This window comes from Phocoena sinus, chromosome 3 (genome assembly GCF_008692025.1).
Source record: "Phocoena sinus isolate mPhoSin1 chromosome 3, mPhoSin1.pri, whole genome shotgun sequence".
Lineage (NCBI taxonomy): Eukaryota > Metazoa > Chordata > Mammalia > Artiodactyla > Phocoenidae > Phocoena > Phocoena sinus.
The window spans coordinates 111432486-111452312 of NC_045765.1; the positions used below are offsets into that span (position 1 = coordinate 111432486).

The 19827-nt window shown below is 35.6% G+C and overlaps 1 protein-coding gene across 4 annotated transcripts in view; it reads left to right on the forward strand.

Moving 5' to 3' along the window:
- Window positions 1–19827, forward strand: part of AP3B1 (adaptor related protein complex 3 subunit beta 1) — a 276626-nt gene that overhangs the window by 146952 nt on the left and 109847 nt on the right. For all 4 annotated transcript variants that reach the window (XM_032626082.1, XM_032626081.1, XM_032626080.1 and 1 more), the window contains one exon: window positions 4140–4316. In XM_032626082.1, the coding sequence (XP_032481973.1) occupies window positions 4140–4316 (177 nt within the window). The remainder of the gene's footprint in view (window positions 1–4139; window positions 4317–19827) is intronic.

The window sequence follows — 19827 nt, forward strand, 5'->3', positions numbered from 1 at the left end:
AAGGAAGTGGGAAAATGCCCCATATTCATAAGTGTGGGAATAGTCAAGAAGATGGCCTGGATCTGCCCTGAAAAAAAAGGCTCGCTCTGGGGAAGCTGCAGGAGGCCTTAAGGGAGCCGTTGCACAGTGTGGCAAAAGAATAGGTTCAAAGGAAGAAACTTTCATTTGACTAATGAGTAAATGAAGCTCATTGATGTGAAATTCTTTGTCTCCATGATATATGTGATCAGTCAGGAACCAGAACCAGTCTTCTTGCCTTGCTGACCAGTATTCTTCCTAGAATATAGCACACTCATTGTCTCTGCCCAGTGCCCATGGCGAACTCTGGATCTAGACTTGGAATTCCAGTCCTAGTTGCATCACTGACAAGCTGTGAGATGTTGGGCAAGTTTCTTATTTCGTTTGTGCCCCAGTTTCCTTATATATCAAGTGGGGATAATGGTAGAGTCTACTTCATAGGGCTTTTGTGATAACTGACTGAGAAAACAGGTAAGGTACTTAAAAACAATGCCGGTAAAACATGGTGGGAACTCATTAGATGTTAGCTATGTAATTTTTTAAAAAAGAGAACACAGATTTTATTGTATTCAAGACTTTGATTCCATTTGTTATGTAAGTGGCATAGTTGAAAATCTGAAAACTGAAATTTATTCTGTATTTAAAATTCATTTATATTGAATAATTTATGTTGATAGGGCAGTCAACTGTCCTGATTGTGAATATTTTATCCTTTGGAGTATCCTTCATTTGTAGTAAATACTACTTTGGGAGCAAAGTTCTTCCAGAATAAAATGCACACTACCTGAGGATTGCTCTAAGAGGATTTCACATTATCTTTAATGGGACAGGTGAGGGTTTCACATTATAAAAGAAGAGTTGAAAGATGTTATTTGGTAGACTACTGAGCGATACTGAAGTAGCGCCTTAGCTTTATGTACTCTGTGCCCAGGTACCTCATGAGCACCTGCCAGTTCACAAGTTAACTACACTTGCCCTGCCATCCCCACTTAATCCGCACTCAGGTTTTCATGAATATTGAGTCCACATGCAGAATATTGGGTCTGATGTGCTGTTTGCATGCAGTTTGTTTAGATGTCTACTGATTTTGCCTTTGACAAATATAAATAAATAAAATCGATGTTTTTGCAGGATTTACTTTACACTGTTGCATTGTGCAGTGAGCTGGTATTGTAACACAATAGCTTTTAAATTGAACTGCTTACAGAGTGATCTGTAAAATCTTTCTAGATGCCTTTCTATAACTGTTGTGGTCAGCTAGCAAACATTATTTGTTTTTGCAGGCAAGTTAATGGGTTAAAATGGCAGTGGAAACTGCCTTCTGGTAGAAGGTTTAAAAAGTGCACTTAACCACTTGCTCAGGGCATTTAGAATAAAGAATCAGGCAAAGTCATTTACAATCCAGTTTGTCTTCAAAAATATTGAAAAAAAAAGGTTCATAATGAAAGTATTATATGCATACATGTGTGTTATTAGTTTGGCCTTAGTTCCGTGTTCCTATTTGTTCTGTTTGAAAAGACCGTGAAGGACAAAAAGTGACTAATTTTCTTACTTGCTCTTTTTTCAGTTGCTTCAAATCTTTGAAAATAGTGGCCATGGATTCATAGTATCAGTGGTGTACAAATAGGAGTTTTATAACTTAATTGGGAGAGAAAGGCAGGGCTGAAATTTGAAAATCTTATTCTGATTCCAGCCAAATGCACAAAAACACTGGGTTTGTCAGTTTTCTAAGCTTTTTAATGTCATCATGGAAAGATTGGTATTAGTATATTTATAGTGTATTATTTCCTGTTGTGAAGAAGTTTTCTTTGTGTGTGTGTGTGTGTGTGTGTGTGTGTGTGTGTTTTATTTATTTGGTTGTGTCGGGTCTTAGTTGTGGCAGGTGGGCTCCTTAGTTGCAGCTCGTGGGCTTCTTAGTTGCAGCAGGCAGGCTCCTTAGTTGCCATTTTCTATGTTTTTAAAATAGAAATTTTATTACTTAGTTCTAGACTCTGAATATGATCCTGGCCCTGCCCACCCCCCCCCCCACTCACCTAGAGATTTTCATTGTGAGCTTTAGAACTTACTGATTTTTAATTTTTTAAAGTTATATTTTAAATGTATGCATTATGAATGTTTAGAGTATTTAAATATTATTTTAATCTTGATATATTAATGAATAGGAATATAAACAATCTCTTAGGCCTTTATGGGGTTGTATGTTTAATTGCAAAGAAGTAAATAAATAAATAAGTGTATAACCAGAGGAAAATTACTTAAAGTGGGGTAATAGATGTGATATGTCATAGAATTCTAATTTTTATACTGGTAATTTATAATAAAATATTTAAGAAAAATAAATCTAGCATAACTGAAATCTGAAGTTGCCCATATATTCTTATTTAGACATACCTTTCATTATGGCAGGCAACTTGAATTGCTTCGTACTGGAAAATTTAATGTACCACTCAATTATTGTTCTTTAGCCCAATTTAAAATAATAGATTGGGAGTAAAGTCTTAATGCAGTGTAACCTTTGGAACATTAGAAATAGCCTCTTTCTTTCCAGAAATCAGTATACAGTAAGGATATCAGTTTTATCATACTACGTGAATAGATCTGTAATAGCATTTAGTATTTTACTCAATACTTATAGTTCGTACTTACACTTGTTATGTAAACATACTGATTTCTCTCTCTTACTAAACTTATTCTAATATTAATTTAAAGATGATACTGTTATCACATTATTTGAAAATGTATACTTTAAAGTTTTCTGATGACCTCATTCTCCTTCTGGTGAAAGACTTAGCGGTGTCCTAATAATTTTATGTTATTTCTTGAAATGGGTGTTTTGAAGGAATTCAAGGTGGTATATATTGTGATAAAATTCTAGCTGTGCAAAGGTCCTCATTCTCACTTTCTTCCTTAACAGTCTTACTGTGTACAGCTCTGAAACAATAATGAAAACATTAGGACTTTATTTGAGGCATTAGAAAAGAACTTCATAAAGAGTCTTATCTCTTCTTGTGATGCTACCTCTTAATGATAGCCTTGGCTTTTTCATTTATTATTAAAAGCAAATTTTCTATACTAGGTGAAAATGTTCACAGAAACTAATTTACATACCCCTTCAAATTCCTTTTGAAGGATATTGAAAGGGGGAGGATACAAATAAACAAATAGTAATAAAACTAATTTGCATGCTCTAAATAAAATGTTAGTCTTAATGGTGCTGGTGGAAGGTTTCCAATTTGTAACAAAGCATTTATTTTTAAGAAACAAATTATATGGAAATGTAGTTTATTGAAAATATATATAATGCCAAAATGCAGTATTGGACAGATTTATCTTATTCCCATTTCTATTGTTGATGACCAAATAATAGACCAGCATTCATGATTTTATAAGTAGGCCTTGATGATTTTGTCAGTTTTATTTATTTCCAGTGCTGCAGATATAGATACATAGAGGACAATACGGTTTTGATTTGGAATCATAGCCTTTAATGGGTCTATTCCTTTTTCTGTATTGGCCATGGATTCTCAAAACGTGGTTTGCAGACCGCCTGTCTCCGGAATCATCTGTAATGCTTCATGAAGCATGGATTCCTGGACCCCATCACAGAACTACTGTCTTAGAACTGTTACCAAAACCCTACAGTTTTAGTCATAACCCTAGATGATTTTTATAGGCATTGAGGTTTGTGAATGCGCTAGAGCAGAGGTCGGCGAACTTTTTCTGTGAATTGCTAGATAAGTAAATATTTTCAGCCTTATGGTCTTTGTTGCAACTACTCTTCTGCTATTATAGCACAGAAGCAGCAACAATGATAAATAAATGGGCATGGCCAGACAGATTTAGCCCAAGAATTGGTGGATCACTGTTAGAATCAAGATTCTAGACCAGTGGTTTTTCCTTTATGAATCTTTTCTTAAGCATTATCTCTGAAATCAGTTTTAATCAGAATTTCTGGTAACTGAAGAAAATTCATAAATATAGGAGGACTTCCTGGATATATGTTAAATAAATTAATAGATGATAAAACCTTTATAATATTTAAAGCCTTTTCTATGTTAATATTAAGGAGAGTATGATTATATTATTTGTAATATTTGTGTATAATCTGCTTCTAATATTAGGTTCCTGTGGCTAGAGCAAGTATTCTTTGGCTAATTGGAGAAAACTGTGAACGAGTTCCTAAAATTGCCCCTGATGTTTTGAGGAAGACGGCTAAAAGCTTCACTGGTGAAGATGATCTGGTAAAACTGCAGATTCTAAATCTTGGAGCAAAACTGTATTTAACCAACTCCAAACAGGTAAGAGACTAATCCTTAGTCTACCTATGTGAAATCTACTTTCCTCTTTGCTCTGATACATTAGTCTGTCCGTTCAGCAATTACCAGGTGATTATTTCTTTTAAGGTTTTACTTTAGATGGTAGTGGTATAAAGAGATGAAATTCTGGTCTAGTAGAGGAGAAAAACATTAAAAAATGAAATAGTATGTGGTAAGTGTTAAAATAGAAGTATTGTGATACAGTGGAACTCCAGAGGAGAAAGTTATTGCAAGTCTGAAATAGAAGGAGAGAGGTCAAAGTTTCATAAAGGTTAAGACTCTTGACTAAGGGCTTGTAAGGAGTAGTTTACCATACAGAATAAGGAAAGAGGAGAGCAGGAGGTCAGAGTCATGAAACAGCTTGGTGCTTTCAGGAAACTTAAAGCTGAGTTTGGAAAGGTAGGCAAGGGCAAGACTTGGAGTGGCAAGTGCTATGGACTTTGTCCCCCATGTGAAGGGAAAGCCGTTCAATATTTTTTAGTTATTCTCATTTTTTAAAACAGTGATTATAGTCAGATTCGGGAAATGTTGAGATAAGGTCAAGTGAGTTCGGCACTGGTGGGCTGTGTGCCTCTCCAGAGGGGTGTGGTGTGTGACTGAGGAATGGCTTTAACCATCACAGCCGTCCTCCACATGTGGCCCAATGACAACGTGAAGCAGGAGCTCTCGGGGTGCTGGTTAATAATGTAGCCTCTGGGCCTTGCCTCTGACCTAGAGGGAAACCGAAGTCTACACTTTGCTAAGCCCCACCTGGTGGTTCTGATGCCCAACCCCCCCCAACATTTGAGACCCACTGACAAAGGAGTGCAGTTTGGGGAAGCGCTGACTAGCAAGGGCCCTTCCGGCTGGGAGAATATGTTGAGCTTGTACAGACATGGCCTGTGCTGTTCCCAGCAGTGCCCAGCTGAGCCAAAATGGGAGCTGCGACCTGTCTCTCCCACCCACCTGCAGGGTGTGTGCACTTTGGGGGAAGAAGCAGGCATTAAGAAACCAGAGTTAAAAAAAAAAAAAAAAAAGTGGTGTAATTGACCAGATTTTCTGTTTAGAATATTCATTTTTTAAATTAGTTGACTTTGAGGAACTGTTGGTAAGAGGAATAGCCTCTATGTATAAAATACATAGAATCACCGCTAAATATTGGGGTTGGCCAAAAAGTTCATTTGGGTTTTTCCATCTTGATTACTGTAGCTTTGTAGTATAGTCTGAAGTCAGGGAGCCTGATTCCTCCAGCTCCGTTTTTCGTTCTCAAGATTGCTTTGGCTATTCGGAGTCTTTTGTGTTTCCATACATATTGTGAAATTTTTTGTTCTAGTTCTGTGGAAAATGCCAGTGGTAGTATCATAGGGATTGCATTGGATCTGTAGATTGCTTTGGGTAGTAGAGTCATTTTCACAATGTTGATTCTTCTAATCCAAGAACATGGTATTTCTCTCCATCTGTTTGTATCATCTTTAATTTCTTTCATCAGTGTCTTATAATTTTCTGCATACAGGTCTTTTGTCTCCTTAGGTAGGTTTATTCCTATATGTTTTATTCTTTTTGTTGCAGTGGTAAATGGGAGTATTTTCTTGATTTCACTTTCAGATTTTTCATCATTAGTGTATAGGAATGCCAGAGATTTCTGTGCATTAATTTTGTATTCTCCTACCTTACCAGATTCATTGATTAGCTCTAGTAGTTTTCTGGTAGCATCTTTAGGATTCTCTATGTATAGTATTATGTCATCTGCAAACAGTGACAGCTTTACTTCTTCTTTTCCGATTTGGATTCCTTTGATTTCCTTTTCTTCTCTGATTGCTGTGGCTAAAACTTCCAAAACTATGTTGAATAAGAGTGGTGAGAGTGGGCAACCTTGTCTTGTTCCTGATCTTAGTGGAAATGGTTTCAGTTTTTCACCATTGAGGATGATTTTGGCTGTGGGTTTGTCATATATGGCCTTTATTATGTTGAGGAAAGTTCCCTCTATGCCTACTTTCTGCAGGGTTTTTATCATAAGTGGGTGTTGAATTTTGTTGAAAGCTTTCTCTGCATCTATTGAGATGACCATATGGTTTTTCCTCCTTCAGTTTGTTAATATGTTGTATCACATTGATTGATTTGCATATATTGAAGAATCCTGGCATTCCTGGAATAAACCGCACTTGATCATGGTGTATGATCCTTTTAGTGTTCTGTTGGATTCTGTTGGCTAGTATTTTGTTGAGGATTTTTGCATCTATGGTCATCAGTGATATTGGCCTGTAGTTTTCTTTCTTTGTGACATCCTTGTCTGGTTTTGGTATCAGGGTGATGGTGGCCTCGTAGAATGAGTTTGGGAGTGTTCCTCCCTCTGCTGTATTTTGGAAGAGTTTGAGAAGGATAGGTGTTAGCTCTTCTCTAAATGTTTGTTAGAATTCGCCTGTGAAGCCATCTGGTCCTGGGCTTTTGTTTGTTGGAAGATTTTTAATCACAGTTTCAATTTCAGTGCTTGTGATTGGTCTGTTCATATTTTCTATTTCTTCCTGATTCAGTCTTGGCAGGTTGTGCATTTCTAAGAATTTGTCCATTTCTTCCAGGTTGTCCATTTTATTGGCATAGAGTTGCTTGTAGTAATCTCTCATGATCTAATTCTATTGATTTGAGTCTTCTTCCTTTTTTTCTTGATGAATCTGGCTAATGGTTTATCAATTTTGTTTATCTTCTCAAAGAACCAGCTTTTAGGTTTATTGATCTTTGCTGTCATTTCCTTCATTTCTTTTTCATTTATTTCTGTCCTGATCTTTATGATTCCTTTCCTTCTGCTAACTTGGGGGTTTTTTATTCTTCTTTCTCTAATTGCATTAGGTGCAAGTTTAGGTTGCTTATTTGAGATGTTTCCTGTTTCTTAAAATAGGATTGTATTGCTATAAACTTCCCTCTTAGAACTGCTTTTGCTGCATCCCATAGGTTTTGGGTCGTCGTGTCTCCATTGTCATTTGTTTCTAGGTATTTTTTAATTTCCTGTTTGATTTCTTCAGTGATCACTTCATTATTAAGTAATGTGTTTGTATTTTTTTTACAGATCTTTTCCTGTAATTCATATCTAGTCTCATAGCATTGTGGTCGGAAAAGATACTTGATACAATTTCAATTTTCTTAAATTTACCAAGGCTTGATTTGTGACCCAAGATATGATGTATCCTGGAGAATGTTCCATGAGCACTTGAGAAGAATGTGTATTCTGTTGTTTTTGGATGGAATATCCTATAAATATTAATTAAGTACATCTCGTTTAATGTATCATTTAAAGCTTGTGTTTTTTATTTATTTTCATTTCGGATGATCTGTCCATTGGTGAAAGTGGGGTGTTAAAGTCCCCTACTATAAATGTGTTACTGTCGATTTCCCCTTTTATGGCTGTTAGTATTTGCCTTATGTTTTGAGGTGCTCCTATGTTGGGTGCATAAATATTTACAATTGTTATATCTTCTTCTTGGTTCGATCCCTTGATCATTATGTAGTGTCCTTTTTTCTCTCTTCTAATAGTCTTTATTTTAAACTCTATTTTGTCTGATATGAGAATCGCTACTCCAGCCTTCTTTTGGTTTCCATTTGCATGGAATATCTTTTTCCATTCCCTCACTTTCAGTCTGTATGTGTCTCTAGGTCTGAAGTGGGTCTTGTTTTTGTATCCATTCAGCCAGTCTGTGTCTTTCGGTGGGAGCATTTAATCCATTTACATTTAAGGTAATTATCGATATGTATGTTCCTATTCCCATTTTCTTAATTGTTTTGGGTTTGTTATTATAGGTCTTTTCCTTCTCTTGTGTTTCTTGCCTAGAGAAGATCCTTTAGCATTTGTTGTAAAGCTGGTTTGGTAGTGCTGAAGTCTCTCAGCTTTTGCTTGTCTGTAAAGGTTTTAATTTCTCCATCAAATCTGAGTGAGATCCTTGGTGGGATCTCATTCAAACCTTGGATGAAGGTTTTTCTCCTTCATCACTTTAAATATGTCCTGCCACTCCCTTCTGGCTTGCAGAGTTTCTGCTGAAAGATCAGCTGTTAACCTTATGGGGGTTCCCTTGTGTGTTATTTGTTGTTTTTGCCGTGCTGCTTTTAATATGTTTTCCTTGTAATTAATTTTGACAGTTTGATTAATATGTGTCTTGGCGTTTTTCTCCTTGTATTTATCCTGTATGGGACTCTGTGTGCTTCCTGGACTTGATTAACTATTTCCTTTCCCATAGTAGGGAAGTTTTCAACTATAATCTGTTCAAATATTTTCTCAGTCCCTTTTTCTCTTCTTCTTCTGGAACCCCTATAATTCGAATGTTGGTGTGTTTAATGTTGTCCCAGAATTTTCTGAGACTGTCTTCAGTTCTTTTCATTCTTTTTTCTTTATTCTGCTCTGCAGTAGTTATTTCCACTATTTTATCTTCCCAGTCACTTATGCATTCTTATGATTTAGATTTTATCTTTACATTTTAAGTCAGTTTTTGAAAGGAATCAGTTAATCATTTCCAAGTGCCATGTAGATCAATTCATGCAATGAGTTATTTTTTAAAAACTGAGTAAAAGAGAGGAAACCTATGTTTGCTGTTGAGTTGCTTGTTTATTGATAAAAACACTGTTTTAGCCTGACACTCACTGTTCTTACTAAATTCATGTAGTACTATGAACGTCAACATAACACCTAGAATATTATGATTGTTATGACTCTATGATAACAATGGTTTGGCTACTCTAAGTGAGCTTATAGATTATCATAAAAGAAAAGTAATACAAATTAGTATGTTAATCAAGACTGAAGTAGATTTGTCTTACAAAACTAAATGAAGGTTCTTTCCTTGGCTTTCTTCTTTGTAGCTGTAAATAACCAATAATGGAATGTAGTACTGTGTGTTCAGAAATTGTAGAGTGTATTCCTTATCTTTTTATTAAGTGAATCTGAAGATAACATAGATTGCACTCAGCTATTTTTTTTTTCTTGAATTCAGTTTTGGAACTCAGCTTCTGAAGTGTTGTATCGTGTATTTTAGAATGATACTTCAGGATAACCACATAGACTTGACCAGCAGCTGGTGAAAATATAGTTATGTTTAGAAAAACAGCTCATTGTTTTTAAATGATTAAATATAAAAATATATGAACAAAGGTATCCTGTAGAGTTGTGTTCTGTTCTCCAGTTTCTGATTTCTCAAGAAAAGGAGTTTGAGAGAATTCATAAATGGAAATTAACATCAAAGGATGATTTTTTTATGTACCATCAGCTTGACTGGGTTTTTTTTTTTTTTTTTTTTTTTTGTTTTTTTTTTTGCGGTATACGGGCCTCTCACTGTTGTGGCCTCTCCCGTTACAGAGCACAGGCTCCGGACGCTCAGGCTCAGCGGCCATGGCTCACGGGCCCAGCCGCTCCGCGGCATGTGGGATCTTCCCGGACCTGGGCACGAACCCACGTCCCCTGCATCGGCAGGCGAACTCTCAACCACTGCGCCACCAGGGAAGCCCTTGACTGGGTTTTTAAGTTGTATGATTCATAATCCGTTGGATGTGAGATGAGAGTAAAATGATTGCTTTCACCTAAATGTAAAAAAAATTATTTTCTATATGTGTTTATTTTAACCATCTTTAACACTGAACTAGGAAGGCCAGGCCACAGTTCAGGGAGTGGTTTGCCATGAAATCCCAACATTTATTTGTAGGTCTGTTTTCCCTGTGGGCTAGATCTCTCAGTGAGCATTTTCAGATTTTTTATTGAAATATTTAGTTTTAGGGGATGGCTACATTGCTTTTTATAAGATTTGGCATATTGTATTCATTTGTATACCTAAGGAATAATTTAATAGTAAGCTTCTTTAATATCACAAATGTTTTTACCTGGTGTAAAGAAGAATTTGAAACTTAGTTAACAGTTTGCTGTTGGTATGGTTGAGCAGACTCCTACTGGACAACTATAAACTTGGGAAAAATACAAAAAGTAAATAACTGCCTAAAGTCTCAAAAGAGTAAATAAAAGTGGGAAGATTCTTAAGGGAAACGGACACTTAAAAGAAGAGAGTGGCACAGAGTGAATTTCCCCACTTTTATGGCTCTTATCCTGAGTTCAGGCTACAGTTGTCACTGTACACAGAAGCTGAAATCCCAGAAGGAAACCCAGAGTCCTTCTGGCCTGAGGAAGTAGAGGACAGAGTTTAAGAAAACTCCTGGGAATTCCCCGGCAGTCCAGTGGTTAGGACTCTGCTCTTTCACTGCTGAGGGCCCGGGTTCAATCCCTGGTCGGGGAACTAAGATCCCACAAGCCGCTTGGTGAGGCCAAAAAAAAGAAAACTACTACCAAAGATATTGAAAAGTTAAGGAAGAATTCTAGAAAGCAGTGAGCCAGTGTGGGGAGCCTCAAAATCTGTGAATACTTTTGCTCAGGTCTCTGGCTGACACCTGAACCACACATATGCATGGTGGATTCAGAACAGCACAGTTACTAATAAAGGAACTGAAATGGAATTTGAACAGCACTGAAACAAAGTTTGTGCTTTGAACCCAGCCTAGAGTATAGCAACATCCAGGGTCTCTACAATATAACATTCATAATGTCCAAGATAAATCCAAAATTGCTCAATTTAAGAACTAGAACAGGGAATTATTATTTAACAGGTATAGAATTTCAATTTGTGAAGATATAAAAATTTCTGGAGATTAATGGTGGTAATGGCTGAACTACACACTTAAAAATGGTTGCAGTGGTAAATTTTATGTTTATTTTTACCACAATAATGAAGAAGACCAGGAAAATGTGATCAGTTTAAAAACAAACAAACAAACAAACAAACAAAAACCAGAAACCAACTTCTAGATGACCCAGATGTGGAAATTTGCAGACAGAATTTTGAAGCAGCTTTTGTAAATGGTTGATGACATAGAGGAAAATGTATTCACAATAGATGAAAAGATAACTCTAAGCAGAGAAATAAAAACTATAAAAAATAATAAAATGGAAGTTGTAGAACTGAAAAATACAGTACCCAAAAAATCAACATTTTGTCTATCTTTAGCATTAAATATCTTTGATATTTTAATTTTTTTCAGTATGGAGATATAAAGCTGTTCATATAGTTTTTTAAAAACTGTTGCCTTATGATTAAGACTCTGTAGATGAACTTCTTCTGTAAGCTTCTGTAGATGAACTTCTTCTGTAAGCTTCTTTAATTTTCTGACTTCGAGCTCTTTTAGAAGGAAGTTTAGAAAGCAGTTTAACTGTATGTGATACCTGCCATAGAACTATTTAATGTCAATTACTGGGAGGCAGGTGATTCAGAGTACAGGCTCTAATGTTAGACTGTCTGACTTCAAATCATTTTTTGCCACTTACTAGCTACATGATTTTAGACAGATTATACAATACAACCTACCTAATCTAATTTCTAATCTGTAAAGTGGAAGTTATAATCATGTAGTCAGTTATTTATAATGCAACATATATGTTCCTAAAAATCATTGTGCTTTACAGAAACGCACAATAACAGCCACAGGGATTATTGCAAAAGTGAAACCAGAGGCACAACACTCAAAAAATTCATTGGTGACACATAAAAAGAAAAAAAAACAAGAACAGTAAAAACAAGAGAATAGTTTTACACATGTTAAATGGTTAAGAAATACATAAATACTACAGTGAATCTAGCCTTTTACTTTTAGAAAGACCTGACTTGTGGAAATGGGTGTTTTAAAGGTTGTACTTATGAGTTATGTCGTGGAAGGGGGGTTAATTTGAATATGGATGGAAAGTTGTACTGCCAAATGTGGCTAAATGTAGCCCATAATACATGTGGTGATCTGAGATAGATGTTTGAGGTGGATGTGTTTCTTTATTCCTGCACAGCCCAGTCCAGCTGGGTGCAGCTTTCTGCCTTTACCTGTTCATATAGTTCATATAGTTATATACTGATGTAATCATGCCAAAGCAAACACAAAATTTACATTGTGCCCAGATTGGCCCTGCTGTGTCAACTGAATTAGAACAAATCCTGCTTTTTCATAAACCTAGTTTACACTGTTAACCAACTGCTAGATTTTTCTTAGAGAATATGATTATTTACAGTCAGAGAACTAGTCTAGTTATTGAGAATCTCTATGCTCATTTTTAAAAAGCACTCCATTGGGGTTTATCAACCTGAGAAAAGGGTGCTGAAATTCCTCTTTTGTTGTTTATGAAGAGAAAAATTGTTTGATATGAATATCAAGAGTAAAAGCACTGGTAGAATACTCTCACAAGTAGAGTAATTTCACTATTATATGGGGGGGAAAAGTTGAACAACATTGAAACCAGTTGAAGTTGCTAAAACTCTTCAGCTCTTAAGACATGGTATAAAAATTTAGCATGACTTCCTTGAAATAGTCTACTGAGGTCTGAGACAGAAAGCTATGATTTGATTAAACTGATTAATAGCAATTAAAAATTAATGAGTAAAGGGTACATCTGTTTCTAAACTTTCTCTAATAGTGTATCATCTTTTAAATGTAGTGATAAGTAATATAAGTTAATGTTTTACTTAGCTTATGTTTTTATTTTATTTTATTTATTATTTATTTTATTTTTTTTGGCGGTACGCGGGCCTCTCACTGTTGTGGCCTCTCCCATTGCGGAGCACAGGCTCCGAACACGCAGGGTCAGCGGCCATGGCTCACGGGCCCAGCCACTCCGCGGCACGTGGGATCTGCCCGGACCGGGGCACGAACCCGTGTCCCCTGCATCGGCAGGCGGACTCTCAATCACTGCGCCACCAGGGAAGCCCTATGTTTTTATTTTTAAATATAAAATATTGCAAACCTATAGAATAGTACAAAATAGCATAAATACATATACAGGCATACCTCAGTTTATAGTGCTTTACAAATACTGTGTTTTTTACAGATTGAAGGTTTGCGGCTACCTTGTGTCGAGCAAGTCTGCTGGCACCATTTTTCCAACAGCATTTGCTCACTTCCTGTTTCTCTGTCATGTTTTGGTAATTCTTGCAATATTTTCAAACTTCTTTATTACTATATTCTGATCTGTGATCAGTGGTCTTTGATTCTACTACTAAGATTCACTGAAGGCTCAGATGATAGCATTTTTTAGCAATAAAGGATTCTTTTTCTTGTTTTTTTTTTTTTATGTTAGTGAATTTTTAAAAATTGGAGTATAGTTGATTTACAATGTTGTGTTAGTCTCTGATGTACAGCAAAGTGATTCAGATATTTATATATACATATATATTCATTTTCAGATTAGTTTCCATTGTTATTATAAGATATTGAATATAGTTCTGTGTACTATATACAGTAGGACCTTGTTGTTTACCTATTTTATATATAGTAGTTTGTATCTACTAATCCCAATCTCCTAATTTATCCCCCCCACTCCCCACCCTTTCCTCCTCCTTTGGTAACCATAAGTTTGTTTTCTAAGTCTATGAGTCTGTTTCTGTTTTGTAAATAAGTTCATTTGTACTATTTTTTAGATTCTACCTATGAGTGATATCATATGATATTTGTCTTTCTCTGTCCGGTTTATTTCACTTAGTATGATAATCTCTGGGTCCATCCATGTTGCTGCAAAAGGCATTATTTCATTCTTTTTTATGGCTGAGTAATATTCCATTGTATATATACACCACATCTTTATCCATTCATCTGTTGATGGACACTCAGGTTGCTTGCATGTCTTGGCTATTGTAAATAGTGCTACAGTGAGCACTTGGGTGCATGTATCTTTTTGAATTATGGTTTTCTCTGGATATATGCCCAGGAGTGGGATTGCTGGATCATATGGTAACTCTATTTTTAGTTTTTTAAGGAACCTCCATACTGTTCTCCATAGTGGCTACATCAATTTACATTCCCACCAGCAGTGTAGGAGGGTTCCTTTTTCTTCCTCTCCAGCATTTGTACATTGTTTTCTTAGACATACTGCTGTTGCACACTTAAGAGACTACAGTATAATAAACATAGCTTTTATATGTACTGGGAAACCAACATGTTTGTGTTACTCACTTTATTGAGGTGACCTTTAACCAGACCCGTAATATCTCCAAGGTATCCTATATATGTACCACTAAGATTAAGTCAGTGTGTTTGCCATAATTTTTTTTAAAGGGATGTAACAGGTAGAGCTAAGATCTCAAGTTCCTGTTCACACCTTTCTTACTTCCCCATTGGTAACCACTGTCATATTATTGGTCTGTTTTAATCATACATGTTTTATATTGTTGTTACATAAGTATGTATCCATAAACAATGTATTTTTTGTTTTGTGTGTTTTCAAATTTTACATAAGTAGTATTCTACTTTATGTATACTTTCACAATTAAACTATTTTTACTTAATGTGTTTTTAAAATATTGAGGTATGTAGCTATAGTTCATTTATTTTAATTACTGTCTCATTTTCTTTGAGACAGTTACTTTTATTTCTTCTGCTGTTCAAGAAGAAAGTGCTTCATGGAGTATCCTTAGTACTTATATTTTCTTTGTATCGCTTTTCAGGTTCAGTTTTTGATTCTTAGTGAGAAATTTTATAAATCACAGTGATGTTTTGGGGATCCTTCCTGAAGTTTTCTCTTGCCCTGTGATTTGGTCTTTGGAGAAATCTACCCCCACTCCCAGCCCCTTTAATATAACTTTAAAAAAAAAAGGGCTCAGGCTCTATGTGGTGACATTTATACCCTTTCTTGGATATATTTTCTTGTCAAGTAAATATAACATATAAAGGAAAAACTTACTCATGTTGACAAAAATGTGTATACTGTTAAATTTTTAAAAATCTGTTGCTTTTCTATACACTAACAACAAACTACAAGAAAGAGAAATTAAGGAAACAGCCCCATTTACCATTACATCAAAAAGGATAAAATACCTGGGAATAAACCTATCTAAGGAGATAAAAAGACCTATACTTGGAAAACTATAAGACACTGATGAAAGAAATTGAAGATGACACAAATTGGAAGATATACCATGTTCTTAGATTGAAAGAATTACTATTGTTAAAATGACCATACTACCCAAGGCAATCTACAGATTCAATGCAATCCTTATCAAAATACCAATGGCATTTTTTACGGAACTAGAACAAGTAATTGCAGAATTTGTATGAAAACACAAAAGACCCCAAATAGCCAAAACAATCTCGGGAAAGAACAGAGCTGGAGGAATCATGCTCCTTGACTTCAGACAATACTACAAGGCTACAGTAATCAAAACACCTGTCACAAAAACAGACACATAGATCAATGAACACAATAGAGAACCCAGAAATAAACCCACACACTTATGGTTAATTAATCTATGAGAGAAGAGGCAAGAATATACAGTGGAGAAAAGACAGTCTCTTCAGTAAGTGGTTCTGGAAAAACTAGACAGCTATGTGTAAAACAATGCAATTAGAACCTTCTCTAACAGCATACACAAAAATAAACTCAAATGGATTAAAGACCTAAATGTAAAACTGGATACTATAAAATTCCTAGAGGAAAACACAGAACACTCTTTGACGTAAATCACAGCAATATTTGTTTGGATCCATCTCCTAAAGCAAAAGAAACAAAAGCAAAAATAAACAAATTGGACCTAATTAAACTTAAAAGCTTTTGCACAGCAAAGGAAACCACCACCAAAATGAAAAGACAACCCGCTGAATGGGAGAAGATATTTGCAAACGATATGATCAATAAGGGGTTAATATCCAACATATATAAACAGCTCATATGGCTCAACATCAAAAAAGCAAATAATTTGTTTGGAAAATGGGCAGAACTGAATAGACATTTTTCCAAATAGGAAATGCAGATGGCCAGAAAGCACATGAAAAGATACTCAACATTGCTAATCGTTAGGGAAATGCAAATCAAAACCACAATGAGATATTACTTCACACCTGTTAGAATGGCTGTCATCAAAAAACACACAAATAACAAATGTTGGTGAGGATGTGGAGAAAAGGGGATCGTTGTACACTGTTGGTGGGAGTATAAATTGGTGCAGCCACTGTGGAAAACAGTACGGAGGTTTCTCAAAAAACTAAAAATAGAACTACCATATTCAGAAAGATACATGCATCCCAGTGTTCATAGCAACATTATTTACAATTGCCAGGCTATGGAAGCAACCAAATTGTTAATCAACAGATGAGAGATAGCCTCATCCACCAGAGGGCAGACAGCAGAAACAAGAAGAACTACAATTCTGCAGCCTGTGGAACAAAAACCACATTCACAGAAAGATAGACAAGATGAAAAGGCAGAGGGCTATGTACCAGATGAAGGAACAAGATAAGACCCCAGAAAAACAACTAAATGAAGTGGAGATAAGCAACCTTCCAGAAAAAGAATTCAGAATAATGATAGTGAAGATGATCCAGGACCTCGGAAAAAGAATGGAGGCAAAGGTCGAGAAGGTGCAAGAATCATTTAACAAAGACCTAGAAGAATTAATGAACAATCAACAGATGAATGGATAAACAAGATGTGAGATATATATATATATATATATATATATATATATATATATATATGTAAAATATAGGGTTGACCAAAAAGTTCATTTGGGTTTTTCCGTAAGATCTTACAAAAAGCCATAAAAAAGAATAAAAATTTTGCCATTTGCAATAATGTGGATGGACTTGGAGGGCACTATGCTAAGTGGAATAAGTCAGACAGAGAAAGACAAATACTATAAGATATCACTTATATGTGGAATCTAAAAAATATAACAAACTAGTGAATAAAACAAAAAAGAAGCAGCCTCACAGATACAAACTGCTGGTTTCCAATGGGGAGAAGGAAGGGTGGATGGGCAGTATAGGGGTGAGGGAGGTGAGAAAGGGCTGTTATGAGATTATCTGAAATCATCTGTGTGAAACTTTTGAAAATTGTAAAGCACTATAGAATTTAAAGAATCTTGCATTCAATAAAATTGTCTTAATTAAAAAAATTTAAAGAATCCTGCCTAGTCATGAAGTGATGAAATTGATTAGATAGAACACTAGTACTGCTTAGATTTGCCTCTGGTCTATGTTAAGAATTTTATGTAGTTCTCCTTCCTTTACCAAATGCATTTGCCAGTATCCTTCTGTTTAAAAATTATGACTATGTGGAACCAGTTTTAAATGCTGAATTCTGTATACTTTTTTATATTCCTTAAAGTGATATATATCTAAGCTGATTTTAGGACTATATATTTTTTTTTTTGATAGGACTATAATTTAAGAGACCTTTTTTTTGTGCTGACCTATATAATATTTAAAGAAGGCTATTGTTTGAGCAAATATTTACCAGTTTATTACTTGTCAGAGTATTTAGGTAAAAATATGATGCCCATATTTTGAGAAGTTTTTTTTAAATAATGGATTTCTCAATAATTATATGGCATTCCCCAAAATTCATTTTTCCTATGTCACAGTGACTTAGAGTTAATCCAGAGTAATTGGTGTAAATAGTGTCTGGATGGCATTGACCATTAGGTGGTACCAGAAATGATTCCTTAAATCTAAGAAGCAAAATAATAATAAGACAAAAATTTAATACATAGCTATATATAAGCTATTGAGTATTTCTGTTATTTATGGTACATTTTGTTACTCTCTTTGCTTGTCTTGTATAATTTTATGAATAAAATCCATTTAAATTTACTATTAAACATCCCATCTGGGTTTTTTTGTTGTTCTTTGGTTTTTTTCTGGCTGCATTGGGTCTTTGTTGCTGCGCTCAGGCTTTCTCTAGTCGTGGCGAGCAGGGGCTACTCTTTGTTGTGGTGCGCGGGCTTCTCATTGCAGTGGCTTCTCTTGTTGCGAAGCACGGGCTCTAGGCGCGTGGGCTTCAGTAGTTGCAGCGTGCGGGCTCTAGGGCGCGAAGGCTTCAGTAGTTGTGGCACACGGGCTTAGTTGCTCCGCAGCATGTGGGATCTTCCTGGACCAGGGATCGAACCCGTGTTCCCTGCATTGGCAGGCAGATTCTTAACCACTGCGCCACCAGGGAAGTCCCTCCATGTTGTACTTCTAACCTCTGCCATGGTTTTGTCTAGTGACCTGTAAGATACAAGTGCGGTGAACAGAGATTTCATTTTAAAATGTGAAACATTTAAATTGGAAAGACTTTGACTTTCTTTTCCCAGTCTTTTTGAGATGCAACATGACTAACCTCTCCCTTTAGAGCAGCATATAGGATGTGTGCTGATAAAATGAAGTGTGCCCTGATGAGGCAGGTATGAAAAGCTAAGTCCTTCGCTTTTCTAGTGGTGGTGACATAAGTGTTTGTTTTATCTGATGGTAACTTGATGACACAACAGGCAAGTTGTGTCATGGCCTGTGCAAAGCATGAAGCTCCCAGCTGTCAGTGGATGGAGTAAGAGGAAAACATGGGAAGTTAGAGGTTGGTTGTGGGTGAAATATGTGCAGGAGATAGAGACAGAACAATCTTGCTATAGGCCATTAAAGAGAGTGGTCAGAGCACTCTCTCACTACAGTAGTTTTGTCATTTATTGTGTACTGTAAATCTCAAAACCTATTTATTATTTGCCAGTTATTGTTTTATTTTGTTATAAATCCAGCAGCAATAAATTCTTAAAACTTGAAGTGTACATTTAATGAAGAATGAAGAACTGAATTTTTGTGTATCATTATTTAACATGCACAAAATGTTCATCAACTCTTACCATCCACCATGAAAATCATAGTGATATAAATCTGCTAAAACACGATCAGCATCTACTTAAAAAGTTGGGAGGTATTTTAGGAAGACTAAGCCTCAAGATGACAATTTAATGTATACAGTTGCCAAATATGTTTACATGTCTCTCTGTGAAACATGATCTCATATAGATCAAATAACTGTTTTTTAAAATTTAATTTTGTTCATTTTTTATTCTAAGTTTTCTTTTGCACATATGAGAAATGAAGCAATAATGGTTAATGTATTTCTCCATTAGCAGAAAAAGGACCTGAATGATGCTGGTTTTCAAATAGAAAAGCAATTAATTCCAATAATAGTTCGACCATTTTTACTCAAAACTTTTGTACATTTCTTCTGTCAGTGTAAATGGAATCAAAGTAAAGCTTTTGGAAGTTTATTCTGTCAAAATCGCCGTAAATGCTGTTGTAAATTTAAAAGCCCCAACGTGGCTTTCACTGAACGGATGTTGTCATGGTAAAATCAACGTTCTTATTAAATTAAGAAAACTGTGGAACAGAAATATTTTGGGAATTGGTTGTGGTGCATGCATACTCACTCTGCTTATTCTACCAAGTGAAATAAAACTATAATGGTCAAAATTACTGATATTTGATATGTGTAGTTTAACTGAACTACAGGATTCTTGTGATGAAGCTAATATTGAAAAAGCATACTTAGGCATGACACCGCACACTCTCATACGCAATTCTTTTTGCTGCATGTGACCAGTGGGATTTTAGAAATGTGATTTTATGAAAAACTGCTTTGTAAATTAGCCTGTGTTCTATATTGACTTTTTTGCCCGGGGCGGGTGGGTGGAGGAGTAGATTAAGTGAA